Genomic DNA, 23,996 nt, shown 5'->3' on the forward strand with positions numbered 1-23,996 from the left:
AGCTAGTTTTCGATGCTTTATTTTGGTGTTCAGAACTGCTGTGAAAACCCCAAAGCCTTTTGTCCTCCCTACCTCCCCCCAACAAAGTCAAAAATTCAGTTACTGCTTTGAGGTTTTGTTGTGAACGCACAACTTGGACTTAATTTCCAGGAAGAGGACGGCGATGTCCTAATTGTTTTGTTACAAAAGAAAAAAAAAATGAAGAAAACCCTAGCTTTTCATAGGTGTCTGTTGAGAACGCTACTGAGTGGAAAAAGATGAGCCAAGTTTTGCCCCAGATTTCACCAGGAGCAAGCCTGGAAATTTAAGCCCTGTAAGTTGCACACGACAGGTTTGTCTCTAGCGAGTCATTTTTCATAGACAGAAGCCCTTGTTATTCTTGCTGGTAGCGGTATTGATTATCACAGACTTTCTTCTTCCTGGTCTGAGCATCAAGGAGCTAGTTCCACAACGTGGGAAGCTTTTAAAAAGAGCTGGTTCAGAGAAATATGCTCCTTTCCGTTCCGCAGACGAATCTCACGGAGTGGCTTGGCTCCTGGGGGCTGGCAGAGCAGAGTTAGCAGCAAACAAGCAGCTTTATGCACCCTCGGAGGAAAGATGGGTTTCGGCTTTCAATCCGTGCACTGGCTGCTCACAAACCCTTGTCTGGGTTAGAGCAGGCACAGCCAGGAGACGTACAGAGGATACAGAGGAAACAATTCACATCCATTGTATGCTTTGCACTGACAAGTAAAATAAACACAGCGAAGTGGACAATATGCTCGGAGATAACCTACTTGCCCCCAAGTTCTGGCACACAGGAGGAGATATTCTAGATTACCATGGGACATCACAGCTTGCAGAGCTGACCAAAGGAGTAACAGCAACAACCAATATAATTACACTTGCATTAAAATAAAAGATAAAAGGAGGATTTCTCCTCTTTCCAGTTTGTAATTCAGGTAGGAATCAAAAAAGTTAATGCGTTTATACAAGAGCAATAAAAAAAATTAAATATTTATTTTGAATAACAAGCTTAAGTTCAAGCTGCAATGTTGGCAATGTAGATTTTAAACACAGATCACAAAAGCGTGCACAAAAATGTATTTGAGCAAAGAACAAAAATAATACTAAGAATTATACTAAACAGCTGCTGATTTTAAAGAAACAAAAAAGGCCTGTAATCACTATACAAAATATAAAATGTATTAAACACTACCATCCACAGAACAGAGGTTTATTTTAGTTTGATTATATTTAAAAATTATTTGTGTAGTTATTTATATAGTGAATTGTAAATGAATATTATACAGGAACCTCCTTTTGGTCTGCAAAACCTTTGTTGCACTATAGCACATCCAATCACATTGCAAAAAAAAAAGATTATTTTTCCTTACTATCAATAAAGAAAATCATTGATAATACAGTAAATATTGTCAGGTCTACAAATAATGAAATTAAAAATGACTCCTTCGACTCTGAAGTGCTTTCCATGCAAAGTCAGCACTTGCTCGTTTAAACAGAGTGCACTACCAAGCAATGTCCAGGGTCGTAGATGCTCTTGGTAAGACTAAACCTTACAAAAAAATAAAAAAATAAAAATAAAAATCAAAGATTGAATGTAATCATGCAACCATCTTACTACTGGGCATACCCACTGTGTCGCTTATCAAATTTATTGCCTCTCTGGAATATCACTCAAGGCATCAAAATTAGACTTATGATAAATATACATATAATGAAAGGACACAACCTGCTATTTGACACTACTACTGGTAATGTCTGTGCTACGTGAAAGCACCTTTAAAAAGAGCCTATGCGGCAAGAGATAAGTGTCTAAAGATTCAAAATGAATCAACAGTATTGGATAACAATATAATTCTCAACTCAGAAGCTGCCTCAAGATTAGGTGCATCTTCAGTTAATGTAACAGGAAAAAAAGGCAATGGATTTTATTTCATTAATTGTATCCACTCATAAACTGACCTAAGGCCACCAGATGTGCAGACACAAGTTTTCTTTTCTTTTTTACAGTTCTTTTTAAATTGTAGGATGATAAAGGAATAGATCTATTTAAAAACAACCAGCTATTTCATCTATATTAAGAGGTGGCACCCGGTGTTGGGTTCACGTTCTGAGTGGCCACCTGTGGTGCAACTTCAATGATTCGTGGTTTGTCTATAATTCTGGCCGTGCGGTTGCCCTTCTCTACAATGCCAATAATCCATGCTTGGTGACCTTCGCCATATTTTGGAGACTTGATCTCGGCACAGAAACGTGCTGCTTGTTCCCGCGGTAAACAGATGAGGAGGCCTCCTGAAACAGGAAGAAATAAAGCAGAGCGTTAAATGTCTGATTGCAAAGTGTTTCAACCTAAACGTGCCAAATTCCTGGTTGGACACATACTTGGTGACTTCGGTGGATTCTGTCAAACTGCAGGGCTCCAAGTGAAGACACGGTGGAAGCCTGCGAGCTCTCATTTTACAGAAGAAGTTCAGTGTTTGGTGCATACGTAAATGAAGCCAAATACACAGAAAAGATGCTGGCAAAAGGACATCGTGCTCATGCCAACAAATGACATAGGAAAACAACGCCAGCATTGTAAACTTCCAACAGAGGACTGCAAAGTGCCTCCGCAAGAAGTGTACACAGGAACATTTTGGATAAAGGTCACATTCAGATACCTATAACCACAGATTGGGAGCAGCTGATTCTGCAAGTAACCCCCACTGCCTGTGATGAAATCCTTCATCAGAATGGGGACTGTTACAACAGAACACAAAAGGCAGAAAATTAAACCCAGGCTCGACCCAGTGCTCTGTGACAGTCAGTCCCTTTGACCCCTTTGTTAGAGGGGAAGTTTTCTAACCTTGTTTAGCCTTTCCTGTAAGATCTTTTCTTACAGAGACAACAGAAAAATATTTACTAATGAATACTTTTCAGGGGGAGCACACTAAGTAGTTAGCAAGGTTGCCATTGGGTTAGTAAGAACCCCTGTGTTCGAAGAATCCCAAAGCACTGAAAGAGTGATTTTGCAAGTGAAATACTTCAAGGAGTTTCGCTATCAGCTCTGGCACAAGTTTCCAGGGGGCTCTGACCAAGTCACTAAAGGCACTGACCTCTATTAGTGAAAGTTATAGGTTTCCTGAATTGCTTACCTTTTTTACATTTATGCTGCACTGCAAATCTGTGAAGCACTGCAACACAGAGCTGCAAATTCATCTACAGATGCCTAGTTAAACCTCAAAGTGTTGTGTGCTCCCCGAAGTCTGTGTGGCTCACGCCTATAAAGTGCTACATTCCAATAGACAGCCTCTTGTAAGGATAATTTATATGTATTTTATAATAATTTATAAGGATATGTGGAAGCATGGAAGTTATTTTTGGGGTTCTATATGAAGCAAATGAGTGCACCATCCAGAAAAAACACCTACTTCTCTCACAGATTCCAGAATATAACATCCAGGTACCTCCATCAAAAGCACAAACCAACAAAACCCAGAAACATGAAAACATTTAAGCAGCTCCATACATAGCAGACAAACCAATTGCAAAGGAACTACGTGCTGTTCCTGTGGAAGGCCCTAAATCAAACTGAAGAGCAACCCATGTCACAGTGCAAGTGAGTCAGGGAAGAGAATTTTAAGTAGTAGTGCACAGAGAGTGCTAACCAAACAGAAGGGAGGAGTGGAAGTACAGGCAGAAAGAGAACCAAGAAAGAACACAAGAATAATCTTCATTCATTTTCTCTTCCCCATACACTCTTCCTGCAATTCTGTTATGCTCACCTTGTTAAAACTCTTTGGCAAGATCTGAAAAATGTACCAAATCCCAGCCAAAATGTACTTGCACCTGCTGGCTGCATCCCCCAGTTTGACTAATAGCTCTTAATAAAGGCCACGGGGCACTCTTGATCAGCAGTACGATTCCTGTCCATGGGAATCCTAAATATATTTCTCTGGCAGATTGATCAGTCTCTTATCCTTTGGGCAAGTCCTAAGGATTTCCACTTTATTACTGGTATTCCCAGCTGCTCAGAGTGGTTTTTGTCCTGTAGACAACTGCAGGAAATCCTCACCTGTGCAATGTCACAGCCACCAGTTGCTGCAACATGCCTAGCAAAAAGCAAGCAGAAGTGCACACAGCAGCATTTCAGGGAGCACCAGGTTTCAGAGGTCCGCATGCTTCTTTGGGGGTGGAAAAGAATGCAGACACTTGCTATCTGTTCCAGCTTACCTTTCTAAAAGCAGGGTTTTTTTTTTGATATGAGGTTTTGAACATTACTGCTTTTAACTGTTGTACTGCAAGCAGGGACTGGCCACAGAAAACTCCCAAACCAATCTCCTTGCTCCTGTTAACGGCTTTCTCTCACGACTAACAATAGGATGAAATCATAAGCCTTACCTCTCAGTGACACAACAGCCCTTCTTCTCTATCCATCTGCCCATTTTCACAAAATGCACAGAGACACTGTATCGTTGAGACACCTCTTACTATACTAACAAAGTAGTCTCACACCAGTCAACAGCTTCAAAAGTTATTAGAAGAGGACTGGTAAAAATATACACATGCTCAAGTATCCTGGAGTACCCCACACAGAAAAATTCTGACATTTATTTCTACAAGCAGCCAGTCTAATAAGCAGAATTAAAGGCTTTTGAAACTGCAACTTTAACCATTACCAAGGAGTTGCTTAGAAGAGAGCCCAAAATTGTGTGAAACTGGGATTTTCAGAAAACACCACAAGTGGCAGGGCCTGGAGGATGGAACAGATGACACACAAGATCTTTCCAACACTGACTTTTGTCAACAGGTGCCCAGCAAATGTGCACTAGGAAAAAAACAAGTCTTAAAATCCATTCACATTGTTTTCCAGTAAATTTCTCGCTGCCTGCCCACTCCGCTGAAAAACATCTGGTCACGAATGAAGAAGCTACAGACAGAGCATTTCTGGAAATTTAAGATGTCAGAGAAAGAGTGTATGCACATATTACAGTATGAACAGCCCTGAGCAGCCCTAAAAGGCATCCTCCCAGCTGGACATACAGGTGCTGCAGGGCACACGCTTGCCTCCAAATAAATCAGTCCTAGGACGTGGACAAACAGCATGGGTCTGAATGCCTAACAGCCACGGCAGCTCACCGTGCCCAAGCTGACACGCACCGAAGGCATAAAGCCTGCTCGTGCAGCTCTAGAGCTTTCAGACCCTCTAGCTTTCATACCCTTGCAGCTATCACATCCACCTGGCTATGGATCTCTCTGATATGGCTATGGATCTCTAATATTTGGCAGATATGACCCTGTAACAAAACCCTGCTTTAATGCTACGATGAAATAACATACAGGTGTTTTGAGGCACCTGAAGTTCACAAATAACCAGATATTCTTGCTGGTTTTTCCAATCATCACCTATTTCTGCTGAAAGGTAAGGCAATTCTGAGTTTCAAACACCTCTTACGCTCATTCCCAAAAGGGATTCAGAAGTTGACTGTTCTCCCCTTTCATACTCTCTACTTGTTTTTACATTCCTAGAGTGAAAGGACAGCATTGTCCCCGGGACATTGTCCCCAAGCTCTAAAGACTCCAGCACTCAGTTTAAAGGTAGACCATTCCCATGGCAGCTGCACAAAGCCTGTGTCACCGCCACTCACCTGAAAGAGCATCTTGCAGCTCCGGATCTGCATCCAAGCTGTCTTTCAGCCTCTCTGCAACTGGTAACAAATGCCCTGTGCAAGCAGCAGTGCCACTTGCACTCCTATTACACAGACTCCTAGGTAGAAAGGACCTGCCTGGTGCTACCAACCTTATTTACAGCTCACCAAACAGCCACCAGATATTTCTGGCCTCGACTGACTGAAGCTGGATTTGAACTCTTGAAAGGGTTCATGTCCCATATCCTGTTACACAGGATCTGAGCCACACACTCGCTGTAGGACAGAGCATCTGTTATAAACACAGATGGCTGAGGAACAATTCAGCAGATCGTGGCAAGTTGTGTATTCGCTGGGGGAAAAGTCTATGGCTCTCACTGTGATGCTTCTTTCCAGAGCCTTAGACTGTTTTGCTTCAAGGGGCCCCCTCTGTTGCAAACTGCAGAGAACTTGGATAATACTTTTGGAGAGCAGGAAGAGGGTGGAGAAAAGAGATAAGAAAAAAAAAGACTGATTTGTTGCTGTATCTTCTCCATTTCCCAAAGAGAGAGAACAGCGAGATCGAAGAAGAAAAACAAAATGGAACAGGACAGACGGTTCAGAGGGCAAATGAAGTACAGAGACTGCCAGCAGAGGATGGTGATCACTCCGGTAGGCAAAGTGTCCTACACTTAAGACAGTGTTCAAATAGAGCATCACAAGTTTTAAAGTGACCTGATGAGTGTTTAAATCTTCATCTGAAATTAACTCGATGCTCATAGCCTGATTTTCAGTATGTCTGTATTAACTGTCACTGCAAGGGGCAGCTGTGTTAACTAGGGAACTCAAGGACTGGATGGGTCAGAGACCAAACTCTTTTCTTGCTGCTACTCATAGCCCTTGAAGTCAGGTTGCATAAACTCAGGACAGAAAATCTGTATTCTTGATGTTTGCGTGCTGTGGACAGAGAAGGCTTCCCTCAGCCTGACTCATCCAGCACTCAACTTTACACTCCTCCAGAACGAGAAACCCAACTCCACTCATTTAATTGGCAACCTGCTGCAGGTGGTTCTTCCTTTTTGAGAACACTGTGCCAGCCATGCTGGGATTTGCTGTTCAGGAGTTAATAGCTATGAGAAAAACGCATTTCAAAAGAACTCAGAACCATCACCGACCCTTAACCGTAAAATGTTCCAGATACCAGGCACGGCAATGGTTTCTGTAACAGCATTTCATAAGGAGACGTTCAGAGCAGGACGGTGGTTTGGAAATTAGGCTGAACAACTTAATTGTGAACAGTTGTGTGGCTAATGCTCCTTAACTTGGATATAACCCAAATCAACCGTGATTCCGAGCGCAAAGCGCAGCATTTATACATTTGAAATGTTATTTAACTCTGATGGAGAAAAGGAAAAGGGTGGTACAACTGTCGCTTACCTGAAGTCTCTGGACAAGTCCCATGCATAAGGCCAAACATGTTTCCACAAGCCTTACTGACAGCAGCCATCTTAGCAAGAACAGGAAGGTTATGAATAACGAAGGACACCTCGTTTCGCTGCTGCTTGGCAAGGTTCTGTGCGTGTCCCAGGATTCCAAACCCTGTGATGTCCGTAGCTGCGTGTGCGTTGAAAGTGTGCATGAGTCCAGCAGCTTCAAAAGAGGGAGAAAGAACAAACAAATCAGGAAAAGAAGTACCTGGGAAAGTAATGTTTCAACAATCTGTGCACAGGTTGAATGAAGTTGCATACCTTTAATTCAAATCAGTTCTGCCTACATTTTAAACAAACAAAAAAAAGTGTTTGAGAAAAGATCACACTGGAGCTTAAATTCTGGACGCTTAGTTTAAGCTGGACACTTAATTTAAGAGCTTAAGAGCAAAGCCTGCAGGTTGTGGGGGAAGGGAGCGGTGGATGGACAGGCGCAGCCAGCCCGAAGCCCCAGCCTCCCCACCTATGCATTCATGAAATTCTTGGGCATTTGCAACTACAGAGCCCTGGGTATTAGAAAGGCACCTTTGCATGCAAGACAATAGCTCCAGTTAGGAATATTTAAGTGTAGTTAGAAGTGCCTGACAAAAGTGAGGGCAGAAAAACAAAGCCAAGAGTTTTGCCCTTCTTTAGGGTTTCCCAGTACAGGAGCAGGGCTGAGTTCTTTTCCGTAAAACAATCCTGGTCATTTATTTTTCCTGGAAGACTTTGTGAAAGAATAAAAAAAGCAGTAGGGTGATGTAACAAATACCAAATGAAATCTGAATAAATGGGGGAAGAGCTATTTAACTATTCCCATTCCTTCAACTGGGAAGGAAACGTCTATTTCAATTCTCAGCTCCTCTAAAGATACTTTGAGGAGAGGGAAATCCTGACTTAAAATTTCTATAGTAAAAGCAAAGCATTCCCCCACCAAAATTTAAAGACAGAAAAAAAGAATACACGTGCTACATATTCCACACTTTGGGAAACATGTAATATGACAGTACAAAGTTATAAAAATAAATTGAAGCACAAAAAAATAGGAGAGTTTCCTTTTTTATTCTATTTCCTTTTTTTTTTAAGCCTTACTGCAGTCAGGCCCTCCTGAGTTCTCTAGGCACAAAAAATAAAAAGGAACAAATCCCATAGATTTCCCTTTAAAACATCCTCTAACTCACTCAGATGTTACTTGCAGCGCTCATATGAGTCATAATCATCTCCAGCAGCATTTGTGTTTTTGCTGTATAATTAAAAGAGGGCGTTTGATTTTAATTTGCTTGCTTCACAAGCACTGAACAGCAGAAAGATGGGGAAGAAGGAACGGATGAAGCAGCTATGTCACCCCTCCCCACAGCAGCAAAATGAAATTAAGTATGGAACTAGGGGGAATGACCAAAAACCCCCCACTCTCCCCCTCCTCCCACAACACGTGCATTTCCTTTACCTGTTCGGTTCAGCCGTGCCATATTCATCATTGCTTCCTGGTATGCTAGCTCTACATCTTCCTGCGTTACCACTAGCTTGATTTTATTCCACTTTTCTGGCTAATGGATGAAAGAAAGAGGATTTTCTTAGGTTTTCATCTACAGATTTTGAAGCACATCCTTATCACTCAAAATCCTCCATTCAAAATGCACCTGTGCTTTTTTTTATTATTACTTTTTAAACAGAGTTTAAGAGGAACAACAGCCTGAGTGTTTTGTTCAGAGGTTCTGAAGCCTGCTGCATGTGTTTTACCCTGCTTGCACCCATGTGAAATTCATTTAAAGGTCTACTGAGCACCTAAGCACCTCTAATATTGCTTTCACCTGCGGTGTAGTGGAGTGGAATGACCTACCCTAGGCAAATTAGTCCTTCAAGGCAACTTTCTGGCTCGAACTCTGCAACCAAATGAAAGGAACTTTGCTGCTGGACGTTGAGAATCTCTGGCTTCTTTGTTTTTGAAGAGAAAGTCCTTCATTTCACACCTGGACACTCTGATCAAGAAAGGCCACTGCTACCCAGAAGTCCAGCTCTCAAGAAGGTACACTTCACTCTAGTGAAGTAGGATTAAGACAGTTTTTCATAAGCTTCCTTTACAGTTTTATATCAGCACATCCTTCCACCCATTCCCCAGTCTCTTGTGTGGATTCATGCCTCCGTCACATGCTAAGCAATGCTTTTCATCCCAAAAGGCTGTCAGAACAATTTAGGAACCGGTACCTTATAAAGAGCAATTATTGTGTTCAAAACTGAAGTAATTCCAGATCCAGAAGGAAACAGAGCAACCATTTAACTGTTTAGATCAACACTACAAATGGGTTTATTCTTTCTGCAAATAAAGTTACAGCGAACTGAAGTAAGTAAAAATAAGATTATTTTGGAGCCACAAAGCCTACACTGCCATTCAACAGCGTAAGTGCATTAAAAAAAAAATATTACTTAGCCAAAGTTGCAAAAACTGCTAAGAATTGCTGTCCCATGCTGTACTTGGGAAGGATCTTGTCAAAGAGGCTCTTATCTTTAAGAAGTGAGCACTGACTTCCAGGTGTGTCAGAAAGAATCCACAAAGGGTGTAAGAAAGGGAAAGAGGCTGGTCAACCAAAACAAATCCTTTTTTAAAGACTAAAGGAGTACAGGAGTAAGATCAGACCTTCTGAAATTAGGCTGAACTTGGTGTGACCAAGCAAGCAAGACAAGCATTTTTATTTAGGTAAGTGAGAGAGCAGGGGAAAAATAAATGAGATTAATAACACCTAGGACAGCATAAAGATTAATCTGGCTTTGGGTATGACTGATAAACCCGATCAGTCATTTTGTGATAGTTTTGAAAATACCTTTTTGAGGCTGATCATGAGATGGGAACAGGTCAGATACTAAGAATGGAAATCATGATTGAGGTGAAAGCAGAACTAAAGGCTGAGGCTCAAACACAGGTAGGCTGTAAATTAGACACAAATTCCTCCCACTATAACAATCAGATACAGGTACAGTGGGATTAGCAGACGGGAAACAACAGGCAGAAAAATTCACAAAAATCCCCAAAGAACTTTTAAAGCAAACTTCCCATTCGGAAGTCTCTCACAGCAGGGACTAGAAAACCCTTCCTGGACATGTACATCAGAGCAACCCCTTCCATCCCTGACCTGGTCTCCTGGAGCCCCCACGGAGCCCTTCTCCCTACAGCCTCTTCCCTTTGCACCCTAAAGAAGCTACTGCCAGCAACACAGCCAAGGCCTAGCTGCAACCATGCTGCCAGGAACCAAGCAAGGAGGAAAATTTGGGCCTCCATTTGGATCTTCCATCCATAAAAGCAGTTCTCATGTGGTTATTGCCATGAGTTGTCCTTTAACTCTTCACTACTGCTCTGTGTAGAAATACCTCTTTTTGTTTACTTTTAAAGCTTGTTTTGTAGCCACCTACCTCTACACTCTGTTTTTCCTTTCTTGCCTGGGTATAAACTTGCTGTACTACGTACCTTCTTCCACATACTTTTCAATACAAAGTCAAATTCCTTTCTGAAGTTTGATTTACAGGTGGATTTGTGATGGGTAATTCCAGTGTTATTTTCCCTCCTCTTTCACAAGACAAAGCTGAAGACAAGGCAGCGCAGCTACTCAGAATTTTTCCTACCACAAAGATATATGCTGTTTACATGCAATAAGTGAATTGATTTCCTCACTGTCCCCATTTTTCAGACCAGAAAGTGTTTCTGGTTGACAGTCAGCGAAATTAGAAGTACTTGAAATATGTGGAAATGCAGAATATCCTTAATTTGCGAGTCTATTTGTCAGTATAATAACAGATACGTTAAGGAATGAGATTATGGCCAGAAAACATGCTATAAAATGTATGTCTTCTTTCATTTGATTTTCATATGAAGATCATCTGAGGCCTTGATCCTTTTATCTGATTGGAAAGCAGAGGATTCTGCCAAGATCAAAATGGCTAGGCCATACTCTACGAAGGAGGAGAAACATTTCCCTAATTGCTCACACTTCAGACCTCAGTGAAGGTTTAAGCTGCTTCTCTCCCACTTTTGCTTTGGAATTAGAATTCATCTGACAACACAATGGGCAACAGTCAAGACTAAGTAGCTTTCAGGTCACTCCTCTGCCTGCCTATTGGCTCGGTAGTCCCAAAAGCAGAAAAAGATGCATCTTTTTAAAATGTAAACTGAGCAGTTCTAGTTCTGAAGACGTGAAATGGGAGCCAGACAACATAAGCAGATGCCTATTTGGTAGTCACTTTTCAGTTCACTGGTTCCATTTTTGCCCGAAGTAACAGATGGAAATATGTCTACGTACGTAACGCTGCTGGAAATATTCTTACTGAATGCACAGGGCAAAACGTAGAGATAATTCTGTGTACATGAGCAGCAAGCCCATGAACACAGACAGCAATCTTGGCCTAATTGACATCAATAAGCTTCTGCCAACTACTTTGGCACATGGCATAGGGCATAATTTTACCCAGGGTGCTAGTCTGTTAGTCAACAATTTTGTTTATTACAGCAACGCCTCAGAGCTAAGAATTAGACCCAATTAAGATAGGTTCACTAAACGCGAACTAGTAAACTGCCTCGATTCCAAAAGAGCTTTGCATGTAAGCAGATAAGGCTGACACACCAAGGAGGAAGGAGGGGAGAGAGGAGGATCAGTCCTGGCTGAGGACTCAATGTATTTCTCACACTACTGAAGTTTTTCATTTTGAGATGTTGAATGAATAGGGAAGGTCACCTTTACCCCATGTCCCTCTTCCCTACTTCTTTTTCTGCAGTGTACTCACAATATCTAGCCACTGGTGGACAGCTACAGCCACTTGTGTTCCCAAGGGTTTAGTTAATACAAGCACATCTCCTGGCACTGCATTGTCTGGCCTGAAAACAAAGAATTCAGATATTAATTACAGAGTGCGATTCACACATTATTAGGAATAAGTGCTGATAATTATATTTTCACAGACCCATGTATCTTATTGTGCAGATTAAAAAAAAAAAGACTAATTGCAGAATTGCCCTTTGGGATTCATTGCCAAGGGGCATTATTGAGCAAAAAAGCAGCAAACTTATTTAAAAGTGCTAATCCTCCTTTCTTGGAGGAGAAAAATGCTTGCAGTCAGACACGCTAAATTACGTCTCTTCTTTCAATTTACCAGAGACATAAGATAGTAGAGGGGAAAAAGTGGGCTAGGCCACTGAGGACATAAGCCTAGCATCGCTAGGATCCCAAATTCCTTTGCATACTGCAGCATGCCACAGCAGGATATTCAAGACTGGCTACTGTTAAACAGCCAGACTGATGTAAACACAGCATATCTCCTGTTCTCTGCATCAATTAATAGGTTAATTGGGAGATGTTTATACATGCATCTTAAACTGGGACAGAACTTTATGTCCCAAAGCAGTCTTCAATACAGTTAAAAGTTAGAAGCTTAACTCTCCTGTCAGAACAGGATCAAAAGATACTGGGGGAAAAGTAAAAGGACAACCTGTTTAAAAAAGCAAGTACAAAAGATGTGGCATCTGTTGAGTGCTACGGACAAATGCAAGCAGGAGAAGGCACTGCTTTATTCATTAGGAGACAGATCACAACCCAGTATTTAAAGGATTTTTACTGTATCCCTTCAGACCAATGCCTTTGATTGTTCAGTGATTTAACTTACATTATAAATTCATTAGGCTGACAGACTGTCGTGGCCACTCCTCCTAAAACAATCCAGGGATTTAACACTGTTTGGCCACCAGTAACAGATGTTCCTGCCTCTTCTGCTGCATCTTTGAAACCCTGGATAATTAGAGGCATCACTTTGTCTCTTTCCTAGAGATCAAAACAGAAGTCAGAGTTCCGTACACAGCAGTACAAGCCATTTCAAGACCAGTCCGGGGCTTTAATCACTCAGGTCAAATCCCCTCACAGCAAATAGCTCATGAAGAAAAAACTGCCTCATGAAGAAGGCATCTTCCTGAAAATTGCATGTTATGCCATAAAGCAGCTCCTCGAAGGATGCTGAAGAAACATTCTCCAAAGGGTTGAATAAAAGCAGAGAATTCAGAGAGCTCTGAAAACCCAGAACAACTGTCCTGCTGTTGTAAGTCAGGTACAGCCAGCAGAACAGTGCAATGAGGCAACGTTAAATCAAGATGCATTTAGCCTCCCCTAACTTGTAAAATTTCAACTTACTTCCTTCTAAGGATAAACAGTCCTTTTTTTTTTTTTTTTTTTTTTTTTTTTTGCTAGAGCAAACATACATACGTGCTGGTCACTTCCACCATAAAGAAATAAAAATAAAAGCAATCCATTTCAGTTCCTTCTGCTTCAACAAGATGCTACAAAGGTTGCGTGAGCAAACCAGAAGTATCCATTTCTGTGGGTATCACAAAGCAGCAGCAGATTACAATGCCACAGAAAACTCAGCTTTTAGCCTCAGAATGAGGTAGGACCCACACTATGAACTGAGCCTCTCACTAAAACCACCTCTTGTTTAAAAGGTTTCAAACTTTGAGGAGAAAATACAACAAAAACACATTCTAAGTATGTAGAGATGTTCAGGTCCTTACTTCAAAAGCAGTTACCCCAAATCTTACCCTATCTGTCATTTTATTGCTGATTCCAAGGAGCATCAACATGTTGTCGCATTCTGTGACCCCCATGGCATAAAGGTCACTTAAGACATTGGCACACGCTATCCGTCCCTGAAAAAGAAAGAAAAAAAAATCTGCTGGGCTGTTTGTGTACGTTCAGACAAACACCTGCCATAAACAAGACATCTAGCATGAGTTTGGGCTCAGAGAGCTGCTTATTCTGTGATTATTCCACAGGCTCCTGCACTCAGAACTCCAGCCCAAAATGTGGTGTGATTCGTTCCACACAGTGTGTCCGTCTAGGAATGCAGATACCTGCTCCTTTGACAGGTAAGGAGAGAATTCATCCCAGCTGCCGTGCTCTCACTAGCTATGCAGGGATCTCATGAGTTTAGACTGGCTTCCTTATTTTAGAGACTGACATTACACTAGAGAAAATCCAGCTTTGATAACAAGCTCAGCTCACTTAAATACCAGCTCACTGACATGCTCCTGTTACCTCTCTTCCAGCACAGAACTCTGTATGCTGATGATGAAGACCACGGTGTGTCAATCAGCTCGGAAGCTGATCCCAAAATCTAAAACTGTAGTCTCTTCTGAAGTGGAGTATACAGGAGACAGGGACCTGGATGAGAAAGCTCCTCTGCACCACCCCAGAGGCCATGTTTACTCTCAAGTTTTCAGGCCAGTACTCGGGACGCAGCTGTGCTAGCAGCACACAGGCACGCTCAGGTGGCTCTTGTGTTAGGATTTCAGTAAGAAGCTGCCTGCAGAACAGAGCACATGCTGGAGATTGAAGAGCTCAGGTCTCCCAGACGCTGGCCGTGTCACCGCTTGGAGGCACACACAGCTGCTGAGGCAAGGTGTCTGCCTGATCCACGCCACCTGTACGGTGTGGGAGATGTGCCTGCCCACTCACTGTTCAAGAAACGTATGCTTTGATAAACTTCTGTGCGTACAAACATCACTAATAAAACCCTCTCCAAGAGATGCAGAGGGGTCTTTGACAGAAGACTAAGGAGTCTTGAAGCTGAAAGGACTGAGAAGGGTTCACCGGGGTCTCGGGAGCTTAACTACTCTAAATTTGCTAAATTAATGGATCTCAATTAGCCAGCAAGTCAGGCGGGTTTGGGTTACGAACCCGGTAGAGACGAGACATCAAGTTTCCTGATGAAGATGCAGAACCTTCTGACACGGGGTGTGTCCCGAGGGAGGGCAAAATAATTCAGAAATACAGGACACATCCTGTTGTGTTCATTTGGAAGGCTCTGTGCATTTTATTCATTTTATTAAAAGATTTAGGTGTACAGCTGCAGAACTGCAATCAGCATCTGGTTCGATGATCTGAAATCTATGTTTTTCATGAAATTCAGAGGCAATGCCACTGTGGTAAAAACAACACGCTTATTCAACACAACTTGGACTACAGAAATATGCTATAGCGGAAGACGGATGCGGGGGGGGAGAACATTTAGACATTTCTACATTTCTGCCATCCCCCAAACCTTACAGTTTAGTCACACATCCAGGGGTTTGGGTTTGTTATTCAAGAGCTAGTATTATCAGGCAGTTGCTTCCCTTCCTGATGACCTGAAATAAAACCTCCAAATCACAATTAAGCATGATCCAGTTTTTCATAAATTAAAGAGCTTCCAGTGGCATCAGGGGAATCCCTTGTGCATTTGGAAACCAGAATATATGTTTTAAATTACACTACTAAGAGGAGAAGGACTGTGTGGTTTGATGGATACTCACTGTTAAACTCCTGGATGCTTATAAGAACACTGAAGCCTGTCATTTGCCTTCTCTGGAAGGGGACTATCAAACTGTTCTCCACTATCTTCAGTATTTACCAAGCAAACTGCTGGTTTATGCCCTCATAGGCATGACAGATAAGTTCTTAAAACCACACTGACAACAGCTCTGTATTCTAGCAGTCAGAGGTCAGCCTAACACCGCTTTTGCCAGTTGGCAAAACCTTCCTGGAGACAAACCCGGGGAGTGCAAGCCTCAAGTCTGAAGCAGCAGAGGGAACGGTACACAGCTTGCAAACACTGATGAACGTGACAGGATTCATGGGCAGGTCAGCTGAGCTGTGTCCCACACGTCTCCTAACCACACGGATCACTGGAACACAGGAATCTACTTCCAATACTAAGAGGGATTTTATGAGGGTAAAAGAAGAACTCTTTCAGAAGAACAGGTCCTTGTAAGAGAGAGGAGAACAGAGCCCACCCTTCAAGCAGCCAATTTCCTGCTCCTGCACTCAAAAAGGCATCTCCACACCACCACAGAGGGGTGGCCAGTAGCAATCCTACTGCTGGTGGCTTGGTACTTAACTGGAAACCTGTTTTCAATTACTTGTAACCTTTCCAACCTCAAACTATCTAAAGTGAAAAGTCCTGTGCTGGACACAAACCTTACAGGCACGCATCCTGGGGATGCTTCCACAACCATGGATCAGGTGTTTTCAGGAGCAGAGCTGAAGAGAAGGGGCACAGGGAGAAGGAAGGGGGATTTTTTGTTTGTTTTTCTGCTTGTTTTAAAACAACGTATTTCAGTTACGAAGTTTAAAAACTTCGTCACTGTCCGTTTTCCAAAGCAAAACTCAGAAATTCAGCTGGGTCCACACATGGTTTTACCTTCCTCAGCCTTCTAATCCCTTCTGTCACTGCTCCCAGCTTGGAGCCCACTTGTATCTCTGGCCTTCCTTCCTTCCTTTCCCTGCCCCCAGCTAGGAAGAGAGATGAGATAAGGAGCTGCAGGTAGGTAATGTGAACAGAGAGAGGAAGGGACTCTGAGTCAGAGAGCACCCACCCAAAATCAGGCTAGAATTGACTATCTAAGGAAATGGAGCAGAAGAGCAAGAAGCAGAAAGTGCATGAGAGCGATAATGAGAGCAGAGAGGGATAACAGCAGGCAGGGATTGGGGAGGCTAGGTTAAAAACAGGGAAAGAAGCAGTTAGAGAAACAGGGCAGAAACAGCCTGGCTTGAAAAGGAGAGAGGTATCCAGGGCACGCTCCTTTATGCAGCCTGGACACCAGCTTGGAATTCCTCAGCCTCTTAACTGTCTGTAAAAGCCCTAACAGGTTGTATTTGCCTCTCCTCCAGCTAATGTTGGTCCACAAAAGGAAATAACAATCCCAGTTTCCCCCAGTACTCCGGTCCCCAGGTGAGACAGGTCCGAGCAGAGGGTCCAGCAGCCCAGCCCTGCTGACAATCACTGCAGGTACCAGCGAGAAACCTTATGATATATCCCATTCTCAGTCAGCTTTTAAGAAGAAACACCTTCCTGCAAACACATAGGGAGTGGCAAGCCATCACACCAAAATGAATGTTGGTAAGAAAAATAGCTCGCAAATGCAAACGTTACAGCTGCTGGTGCGTGGGGATCGCAGGAGAGGCTTTAACTGAGATGCAACCACAGAAGTCGGACGAAGGCCAAATTTACATTCCTCTCCTACCACACAGACCTAAACCTCATCTGCACACAGACTCATCTCTCGCCGCTGCGGCATCTCAGTCCCTTTGGGTCCCCAAACATAACAATCCCCACCACCACCACCACAGCCGTCTTATGCCATCCCTTACAAGTTTTGGCTACATGGTGAGAGAAGAAAGTTTCTCAGCTGGCAAAGTTGAAAACTGCTCTCCAACAAGACAGATTTTTTTTTTCCTCTGCTCCCTGGCAGTTCCCAGCTTGAAGTTTGAATCAAATTTCTCAAGAGAGCTCAACAACTAAGAGCTCTAGAAACTAGTCAGAGATCTTGGCTGCTCAGTCAGCAGAAGGAGCGCTCTGCTGGAGCGGAAATCAAAGGAGCTCTGCTTGCTTATATGCACAGGCAACACCTGCTCAAGTGTGCTGAAAAAACTGTCCCAGTCGCAAACCGCACTTCCCAAACCTCCCCAACAGGTCTCACAGACACCAAAACACCACGCGATCGTATAAACAGCAGTAAAAGCCTGCTTGAATGCAAAGGAGCCACCTTGAAATCACAGGGAACTCGAAGTCTTTAACTGCCGTTTAAAGAAAGCTTGCTGTGGAGATCCCTACAGCTTCACTGAGAGCTTTGTTATAACACATTTGTTTCCCCACCGCCTTCTGTTCAAGCCAGTACTGATCACCATCACACAACACCACGGAGGGGTGACATGAAATATGAACGCAGAAAGAACCAAAGACAAAGAGCGTGTGACATCCAACAAGTCATTTCAACTCATCCTTCTGCAAATGGAGACAGTAGGATGGGAAACCTGGTGTTCACAAAGCACCCCAAAGTTGCCAGCTGCTATTTCCACCTCCTGTCATTTAGGCTTTTCCAGCAGTAACGTTACCTGGTTATTTCAGAACCTCAAAAAAAAAGGGCCAACTACAAGGTAGTGCTCCTCGTAAGCAGAGGTTTCTCTCTGCTGCTTCATAGGCGGCTCTTTTCCCCCCCTTTAAGGCTTTTCAAGCCAAATCTCACAGAACAGATGGGGGGAAATTTGAATTAAAGGTGGCAGATCGCCCAACTTTCACCTCCAGCCACGGTGCCGCAGCATTCCTGCCTGACACGGGAAGGACTGCAGGATGGAACAAGGCCTTTGCCTTCTCACTGCCATGTAGGAAAGGCTCTGAACGCAGTTAATCAAACAATTAACACTGCACATCTAGAAGAAATGGTCCAAATTGCCATCAGATAAGCGAGAAGCACAAATCAAATCAGCAATATATGTACTTAGCAATTCCATTTAGCCAACTTACCATCATATAAGGGTCATCCACAATAGGATAAATATAATCTGTTGTCTGAACCAACGACAAACCTCCGTGTCTTAATGGAATAACACAAGTGTCCATCCCAATTCCTGCAAAGAGAGAAATCCATCAGTGAGGCAACTTTGTCCTCAGCTGTCTGTTGCTCCAAACAAGAGACCTTACAGAACACGTCTGTGAAATACAGCTCTCAGTGCCGCCTGAACAGAGGTGGCAAATCCCTTCCCTGGAGAAAGCACGCAGTAAAAAGAAACGAAAAATTGAGAAAAGAATGAAAACTCCTGACTGGAACAGAGCAGAAATGTAAATGGCTGAAAGCGAGAAGGAAACTTTCTATGGTTTGTTGCAGTACAATGAAAGCACGCTCCTTTTAACATCTGTGCTTGTATTTATGTGCATTTAAAGTTAAAAGGAACTATGTAAACTGACGTTGTCAAAAGCTAATAGGTTTTCCTGTTACTCCCATCTTAACAGAAGCATAATGACAGTTTTCAAAGGGCACAGCTTCTCATAAGGGGCATTTCCTCACTTCTGGAGGAAGAAAAAAAACACCCTAAGTCACAGCCCCAGCCCTTGGCAAAGGATGATTCACCCACTTGGAGCTTCTGCGTTCACCTCCTCTTACTTCTGCAAGACCGAAAGGCGGCAAGGCAATCTGCCAGGCAGGGAAACTCCTCTGAGAAAACCACAATACCACACCAAGCGAAGCCTTCCCTGACAGTGGAAGATTTCAAACAGAATAAGCAATGGTAAAAACCTCCAGGCACTCACTGGGATGTGAGAGCCTGCACAAAAAGCAGCGGGTGGCAAATCAAACCACGGCAGCTGCCCCGTGTCCTATCCCCATTGATAAGCTCCTGCCTCGTGGCAGCGGCAGGTAGCTTACCTCTTCCCTGGGCTGACAGCGAGCTGCCTGGCTTTTCTTTGTGCACCTCGCAAGGAGAGACCCTTCAGACAACCAGTCTGCAGGGAGCAGAAGGCAGGCAGTAACTTTCCCTGGGTATTAATGAAGCGTGCTACCTACCAAGAGCTACAAGGCAGCATTTGGCACCGTCCTGTGCAGGAACCGAGCGAGCTGCTGCCATCTGAGCCCCTGCTGAGGGCACGGAGCTGAAGGCCTGCCAGACAGCAGCCATGCAGGCAGGTGGAGAGCTACGGAGGCAGAAGACCTTGCCTCAGAAGAGAAGGGATACTAATAAGCTGTAATTCAGGGTTGCTCATTCTCTGCAGAAGCTACCAAGCCACTATGTCTGACAACATCTCTGGAGAAGTGCATGCAAGCAGTTACAGAGGAGATACAGAAGCTGTTTTGCCCTCAGTTCACCCCTTGGTGTCATAATGTTGCAGGACTGACTGGGCTCCTGAGGTTTTTGACATTGCAGCGACAGCGCTGCTTGACAGATGGGCACCGCGGCCTTTCTGAGGCTACGTTTACGCTCCACACAAACAAAAACACAAACAAAGGAGGCTGATTAAATAAGAGAAACCAAATCAGAATCTGAAAACATGTAACAGCTCAGAGAATTAGCACCTAGCTAGCACTTTCTGAGATTGCTCTGGGTACCACCACATTAAAAGTCAAACTGAATGAAGCTGAGCCCGTTAAGCGGAATTTCCCTTTTGACTGCGTCTCAGAAGCGTTGTGCACACACACAGCCTGGAAAGCTACCAGGCTAGCCCTTCTACGCACAAGGCATCAGAGGTAATTAATTCCTCATTTATCTGAAGACAAATTTGTTAAAGGGATACTCACCGTAAAAGCACATCTACAAAGAGATCTGCTCTCTCCACCTCCTATCACTAACACATTTCCTGCTACATCACAACAGACCTATGTGCTGATGGCATTCCTCTGCTTTTTTTACCTCGCCATACAGCTGGAGAAGAAAAATCTGTTAGCACTTCCTACAGTTTAGAGCCTCTAAATTTATAAGAGGAAAAAAATAGCTAGAAAATTACATCTAAACCAAACTGTTACTGATTTTAGAAGTTTGCCAAATTGAAAGGTTGCTGTGAATAACACATTTAATTAAGGAAAAAACAACAACATGTAAATAGCAATTTGGGTATAAAAGAAGCTCAAAGTGTCCCTTGTTAGCGAATATGAAATTATAGTGCCACCCCAGCTCCACACACAATAAGATTGCTATTGTCTAAGCCAGAACACAGGCTCCTTACTAATCTCTCACTGAATTCAATCTCTACTGGAATAATGGGTTGCAACCTGTCTGCTAATAGACAATTAGCCGCGTTAAAATATTTTTTAATAAGGCTATCGGACGCTAAATTGATAATTAAGTAATTTCAGAATAAATACTACATTGATATTCCTAAACTGAGGAAAAAAATCCATGCTGCACCACAAAGCAGAGCTTGAATACGCAGGGCTGAGTAAATAGGCAAACAATTAAAAGTGTCATTACACACAATATCTACATTCGTATATCTATATCAGTGTTAGGTAGCTGGTATATACAGTAGCTGGTATCAAAATACCTACGTTCGCCCTGCTCCCCATGAAGGTGGCTTGTGCAGGTTGTTTCCCTTATTGCTTGCATCATTGTGCAAATACCAAAGAGAAAGGGAAGCTGGCAAGAAACACAGAGGTCTTGGAAAGAGCCTTTCCCAGGCAGCTTCTACAGGTGAGCAAAAAGGTTACAGTGGGGTACAACAAAAGGACCAAAAGGAAAAAGTCACAGCTGCGAAACAATCTCACTGCAGCTGAGGCTGGGAGTGGAAAGTTTCCCCTCACTCGCTCTTCTCTGCCCCAGGAATGAGGAAGGGAGAGGGAAACTTCAGCTCTAAGTCCACTAAGGAGTATTCATTGCATAGATGTTTAAAGGCAGAGCATTAATTTAACATTCCAGAAATTAATTGATACTACTTTCAATTTGCAAAGCATCTATGGGGAAGAGGGTGAAGGGGGAGACTGCAATTCCTACGCACGTGCCTATTGTTAATTAAGGCCATTCCTGACCATGTTATCTTCATAGCTGAGCGCACTGCAGGACCTTAACAAATCATTCTCCTATCCCAGATGCCAAGCAGATTAATTCTTCCAACTTCTGGATGATCCGCATGCATTACACACCATACAACATCTTCAAAGGAGTTAAACAGCGAATGAGCTGCAGTCGCTACACGGACAGAGCAGAAGGACCACGCGTGTCTAGAGGAGCAACTACTTACCCAGCCTGGGCATAACTGCCCCCAGGAACTGTTCATCTTCCTGAAAATGGTTTTCTTGGAGAGATTCGAGCAGTTTCTGTAACACATCCTGAGGCACTTTGCAGCCTGTACCTTTCAGTTCGGTGAAGCGGGTCAGTCGGAAGCTCTTGTCCAGCTCATAACTCTCCGGGTTAAACGACTCCCGAACAGACATGGTTCCCTCGAACGCACCGCTGGCCTTTCCCACCCCAGAGCAACGGTATCAGGGTTTCTCCGCCGAGCGGTCTGACTGGAAAAATCGGGAAGATTAGAAAGTCCGAGGAGCTACGAGACGCCAGGCTCTGCACAAAGTTAAAAAGAGAGAAGCGCCCCATGTAGCCCACCTGTCCCAACTCCTCTTCCTACCTTCTGCCGTTTAGAAGCATCAGAGGATAAATTTCTCCTCTGGTTATGCCGTGTTTCTCATTAAAAATAAATAATCTAACACGCTTACCAACCTCGTTTAACCCAGAAGTAATGAAAGAAATATAATAGTTCCCAGAGAGCCAAGGTCAATTTCCAAAAGGAAGCCCAGGCCCTGATCCTGCGAGGCGCTCAGCAGAGACATCTGGTTGCACTCAGCGCAGGATCAGGCTTTGATCCATTAACATATTCATCTCACGAGTGAGACACTTTTTCATATAATGGCTCGGCTTTGGGTCTGATGTAAGAAGCTGAAACTGCAGAATACACCTGTTGTCCTTGGGGGAAAACACAACGCCGGTGTTGTGTTGGCACAGGTAACAGAAGAACAAAGAGGCTGCATTTAATCAGAGCAGTTTACCCACAAACACGCCGGTTTACCTTTCCGTGTGTTCACGGGCCTAAAAATGCCTAAAAGTTTCTTGCCTCTCGAGCCCCTTTTTTAGTCAAGCAACTAGATGGAGAGTACAGAGAGTCGTCCGTTAGAGTGGTAATGTAAAAAGACACTGATGTAACTCATTTAATAAAATTCTTAACAATGCACGTCTAATTTTAGAACGTTTTTCCACTCTGACTCACATACAGCACACTCCAAAACTAATAAGGGGCCTAACTCCAACACTGCCTTCTAAACACGAACGGCCGTGATACAATGCAGTTTATCTTCCGCAGAGAAAAAAAGCTTTCAGGAGTTACTAAAAATGAGCCGTACACGGTGGTTTCTTGGAAAGCAAGGGTCCTGCCTCAAGAGAAAACGACATACAGAGCGCAGCGTGACCAAACCGGACAGGAGGTTAAGCTGGAAAGTTAGGGAAAAAAAAGACAGTGAGTGACTGGTGTGGAGTAAGTTGAACAGCACAGAATATAAAAAGAAGTAAATCTTCAGGCTATGCAACCCATCCGCCCTGTCCGCCACTTGTTAGCAGTTATGTCAGTTGCACGAACCTTGCAGCCTGCTCATTTGCTGGATGTGTTCTGTAAGAACTGGAGCCGTAAGCTCCCTGGGAAGTTGTGATAGGGAGCCCAGCTCCCCTGTCCGGCGCTTTCCCTCCTTCTCGGGGAGGCGTGTCGCTTATTTAAAACAAATCTCCCAAAGCCCAGGCGCGGGCAGTGATCCAACCTCTAGTTACAAGAACGTGTCTTGGATGAGCAATGAACCCGGTCCGGAGCTGTCGCCTTCCAACGTGAGCCACTAAGCACTCGCCATCCAAAAAGAAAAAACAAGAAAAGAAAGGGAGAAAGACACTGGCCGGGAAGGAACCTGTCAACGGGCAGGGGAGACAAAAGCTTTTCGAGGAGGGTGTTTTTTTGTTTTAGCACTTCGTCCAAATTAATTCCAGAAGCGTACGAGCAGCAGCTCGCCCCACAAGGGGAACTTTTTCCTTCGCCTAAGCGCTAATTGCGATATTCCTAGCACCCCCTGCCTACCTCCACAGGGACGGGAAGGGCTCGAGGCCACAGCCCGCGGCAACTTTCTGCAGCCTGGAGGACTCCGAGGCACAGCCAAGCTCCCCGCTCCGAGAAGGAATACCGAAAGGAACTGGGATGCCTTTATTTAATGGAGAACACCCACAGAGAGAAGACAGTCGCTTTATATATATATATATATATATTTAAATTAATGAAGGTTTGAGCAGAGCGTGCAGCAGCGCCCCGCAGCCTGCTGTGGCAGCGGGTCCTGGCGGCAGGGAGCACCTCCTGACCCTCTTTTAAAGCTCCTTGCTTTAAGAGAGCGACGTGATAAATAGTAAAATAAATAAAAAATAAAATATCAGTGATAGTAATAATTAAGTTCCACCCTTGTCTCGCTAAAGAGCTGGGGGGGGGGGGGGGCGGGTACAGACGGCGGCTCTGGGACACCTTCAGCTGCCGGCTGGTGCCTTCGGCCTCTGAGGGGAGGAAGAGGAGGATGAGGAAGATGAGGAGGAGGAGGAGGAGCAGCAGCCGCCCGGCGGGGGGGGGGGGGGGG

The 23,996-nt window shown here is 43.8% G+C and overlaps 1 protein-coding gene and 1 long non-coding RNA gene across 2 annotated transcripts; both read right to left on the reverse strand.

Moving 5' to 3' along the window:
- Nucleotides 1-969: 969 nt before the first annotated feature.
- On the reverse strand, nucleotides 970-23,353 carry SEPHS1 (selenophosphate synthetase 1). Its single transcript, XM_035340985.1, has 9 exons — nucleotides 23,148-23,353; nucleotides 21,587-21,854; nucleotides 18,386-18,489; nucleotides 13,644-13,751; nucleotides 12,722-12,876; nucleotides 11,846-11,936; nucleotides 8,523-8,622; nucleotides 7,047-7,259; nucleotides 970-2,295 (listed from the first exon to the last, which is right to left on the reverse strand). Exons 2-9 carry the CDS (start codon nucleotides 21,777-21,779, stop codon nucleotides 2,081-2,083), a joined length of 1,179 nt encoding a protein of 392 aa, XP_035196876.1. The 5' UTR covers nucleotides 21,780-21,854; nucleotides 23,148-23,353; the 3' UTR covers nucleotides 970-2,080.
- On the reverse strand, nucleotides 4,253-5,622 carry LOC118175109. The gene is made up of 3 exons (XR_004754882.1): nucleotides 5,308-5,622; nucleotides 5,223-5,226; nucleotides 4,253-5,066 (listed from the first exon to the last, which is right to left on the reverse strand). It is a non-coding gene; the product is annotated as an uncharacterized LOC118175109 (long non-coding RNA).
- Nucleotides 23,354-23,996: the final 643 nt, after the last annotated feature.

Source organism: Oxyura jamaicensis, chromosome 1 (genome assembly GCF_011077185.1).
Source record: "Oxyura jamaicensis isolate SHBP4307 breed ruddy duck chromosome 1, BPBGC_Ojam_1.0, whole genome shotgun sequence".
Taxonomy (NCBI): Eukaryota; Metazoa; Chordata; class Aves; order Anseriformes; family Anatidae; genus Oxyura; species Oxyura jamaicensis.

Coding starts and splice junctions, on each gene's coding strand:
- SEPHS1 (XM_035340985.1), bottom strand. CDS start 21,779: ATGTCTGTTCGGGAGTCGTTTAACCCGGAGAGTTATGAGCTGGACAAG. Junction 11,937..12,721: donor CAGCCTAATGAATTTATAAT/GTAAGTTAAATC, acceptor CTTTGTTTTCAG/GCCAGACAATGCAGTGCCAG. Junction 2,296..7,046: donor GACTTGTCCAGAGACTTCAG/GTAAGCGACAGT, acceptor TTCCTGTTTCAG/GAGGCCTCCTCATCTGTTTA.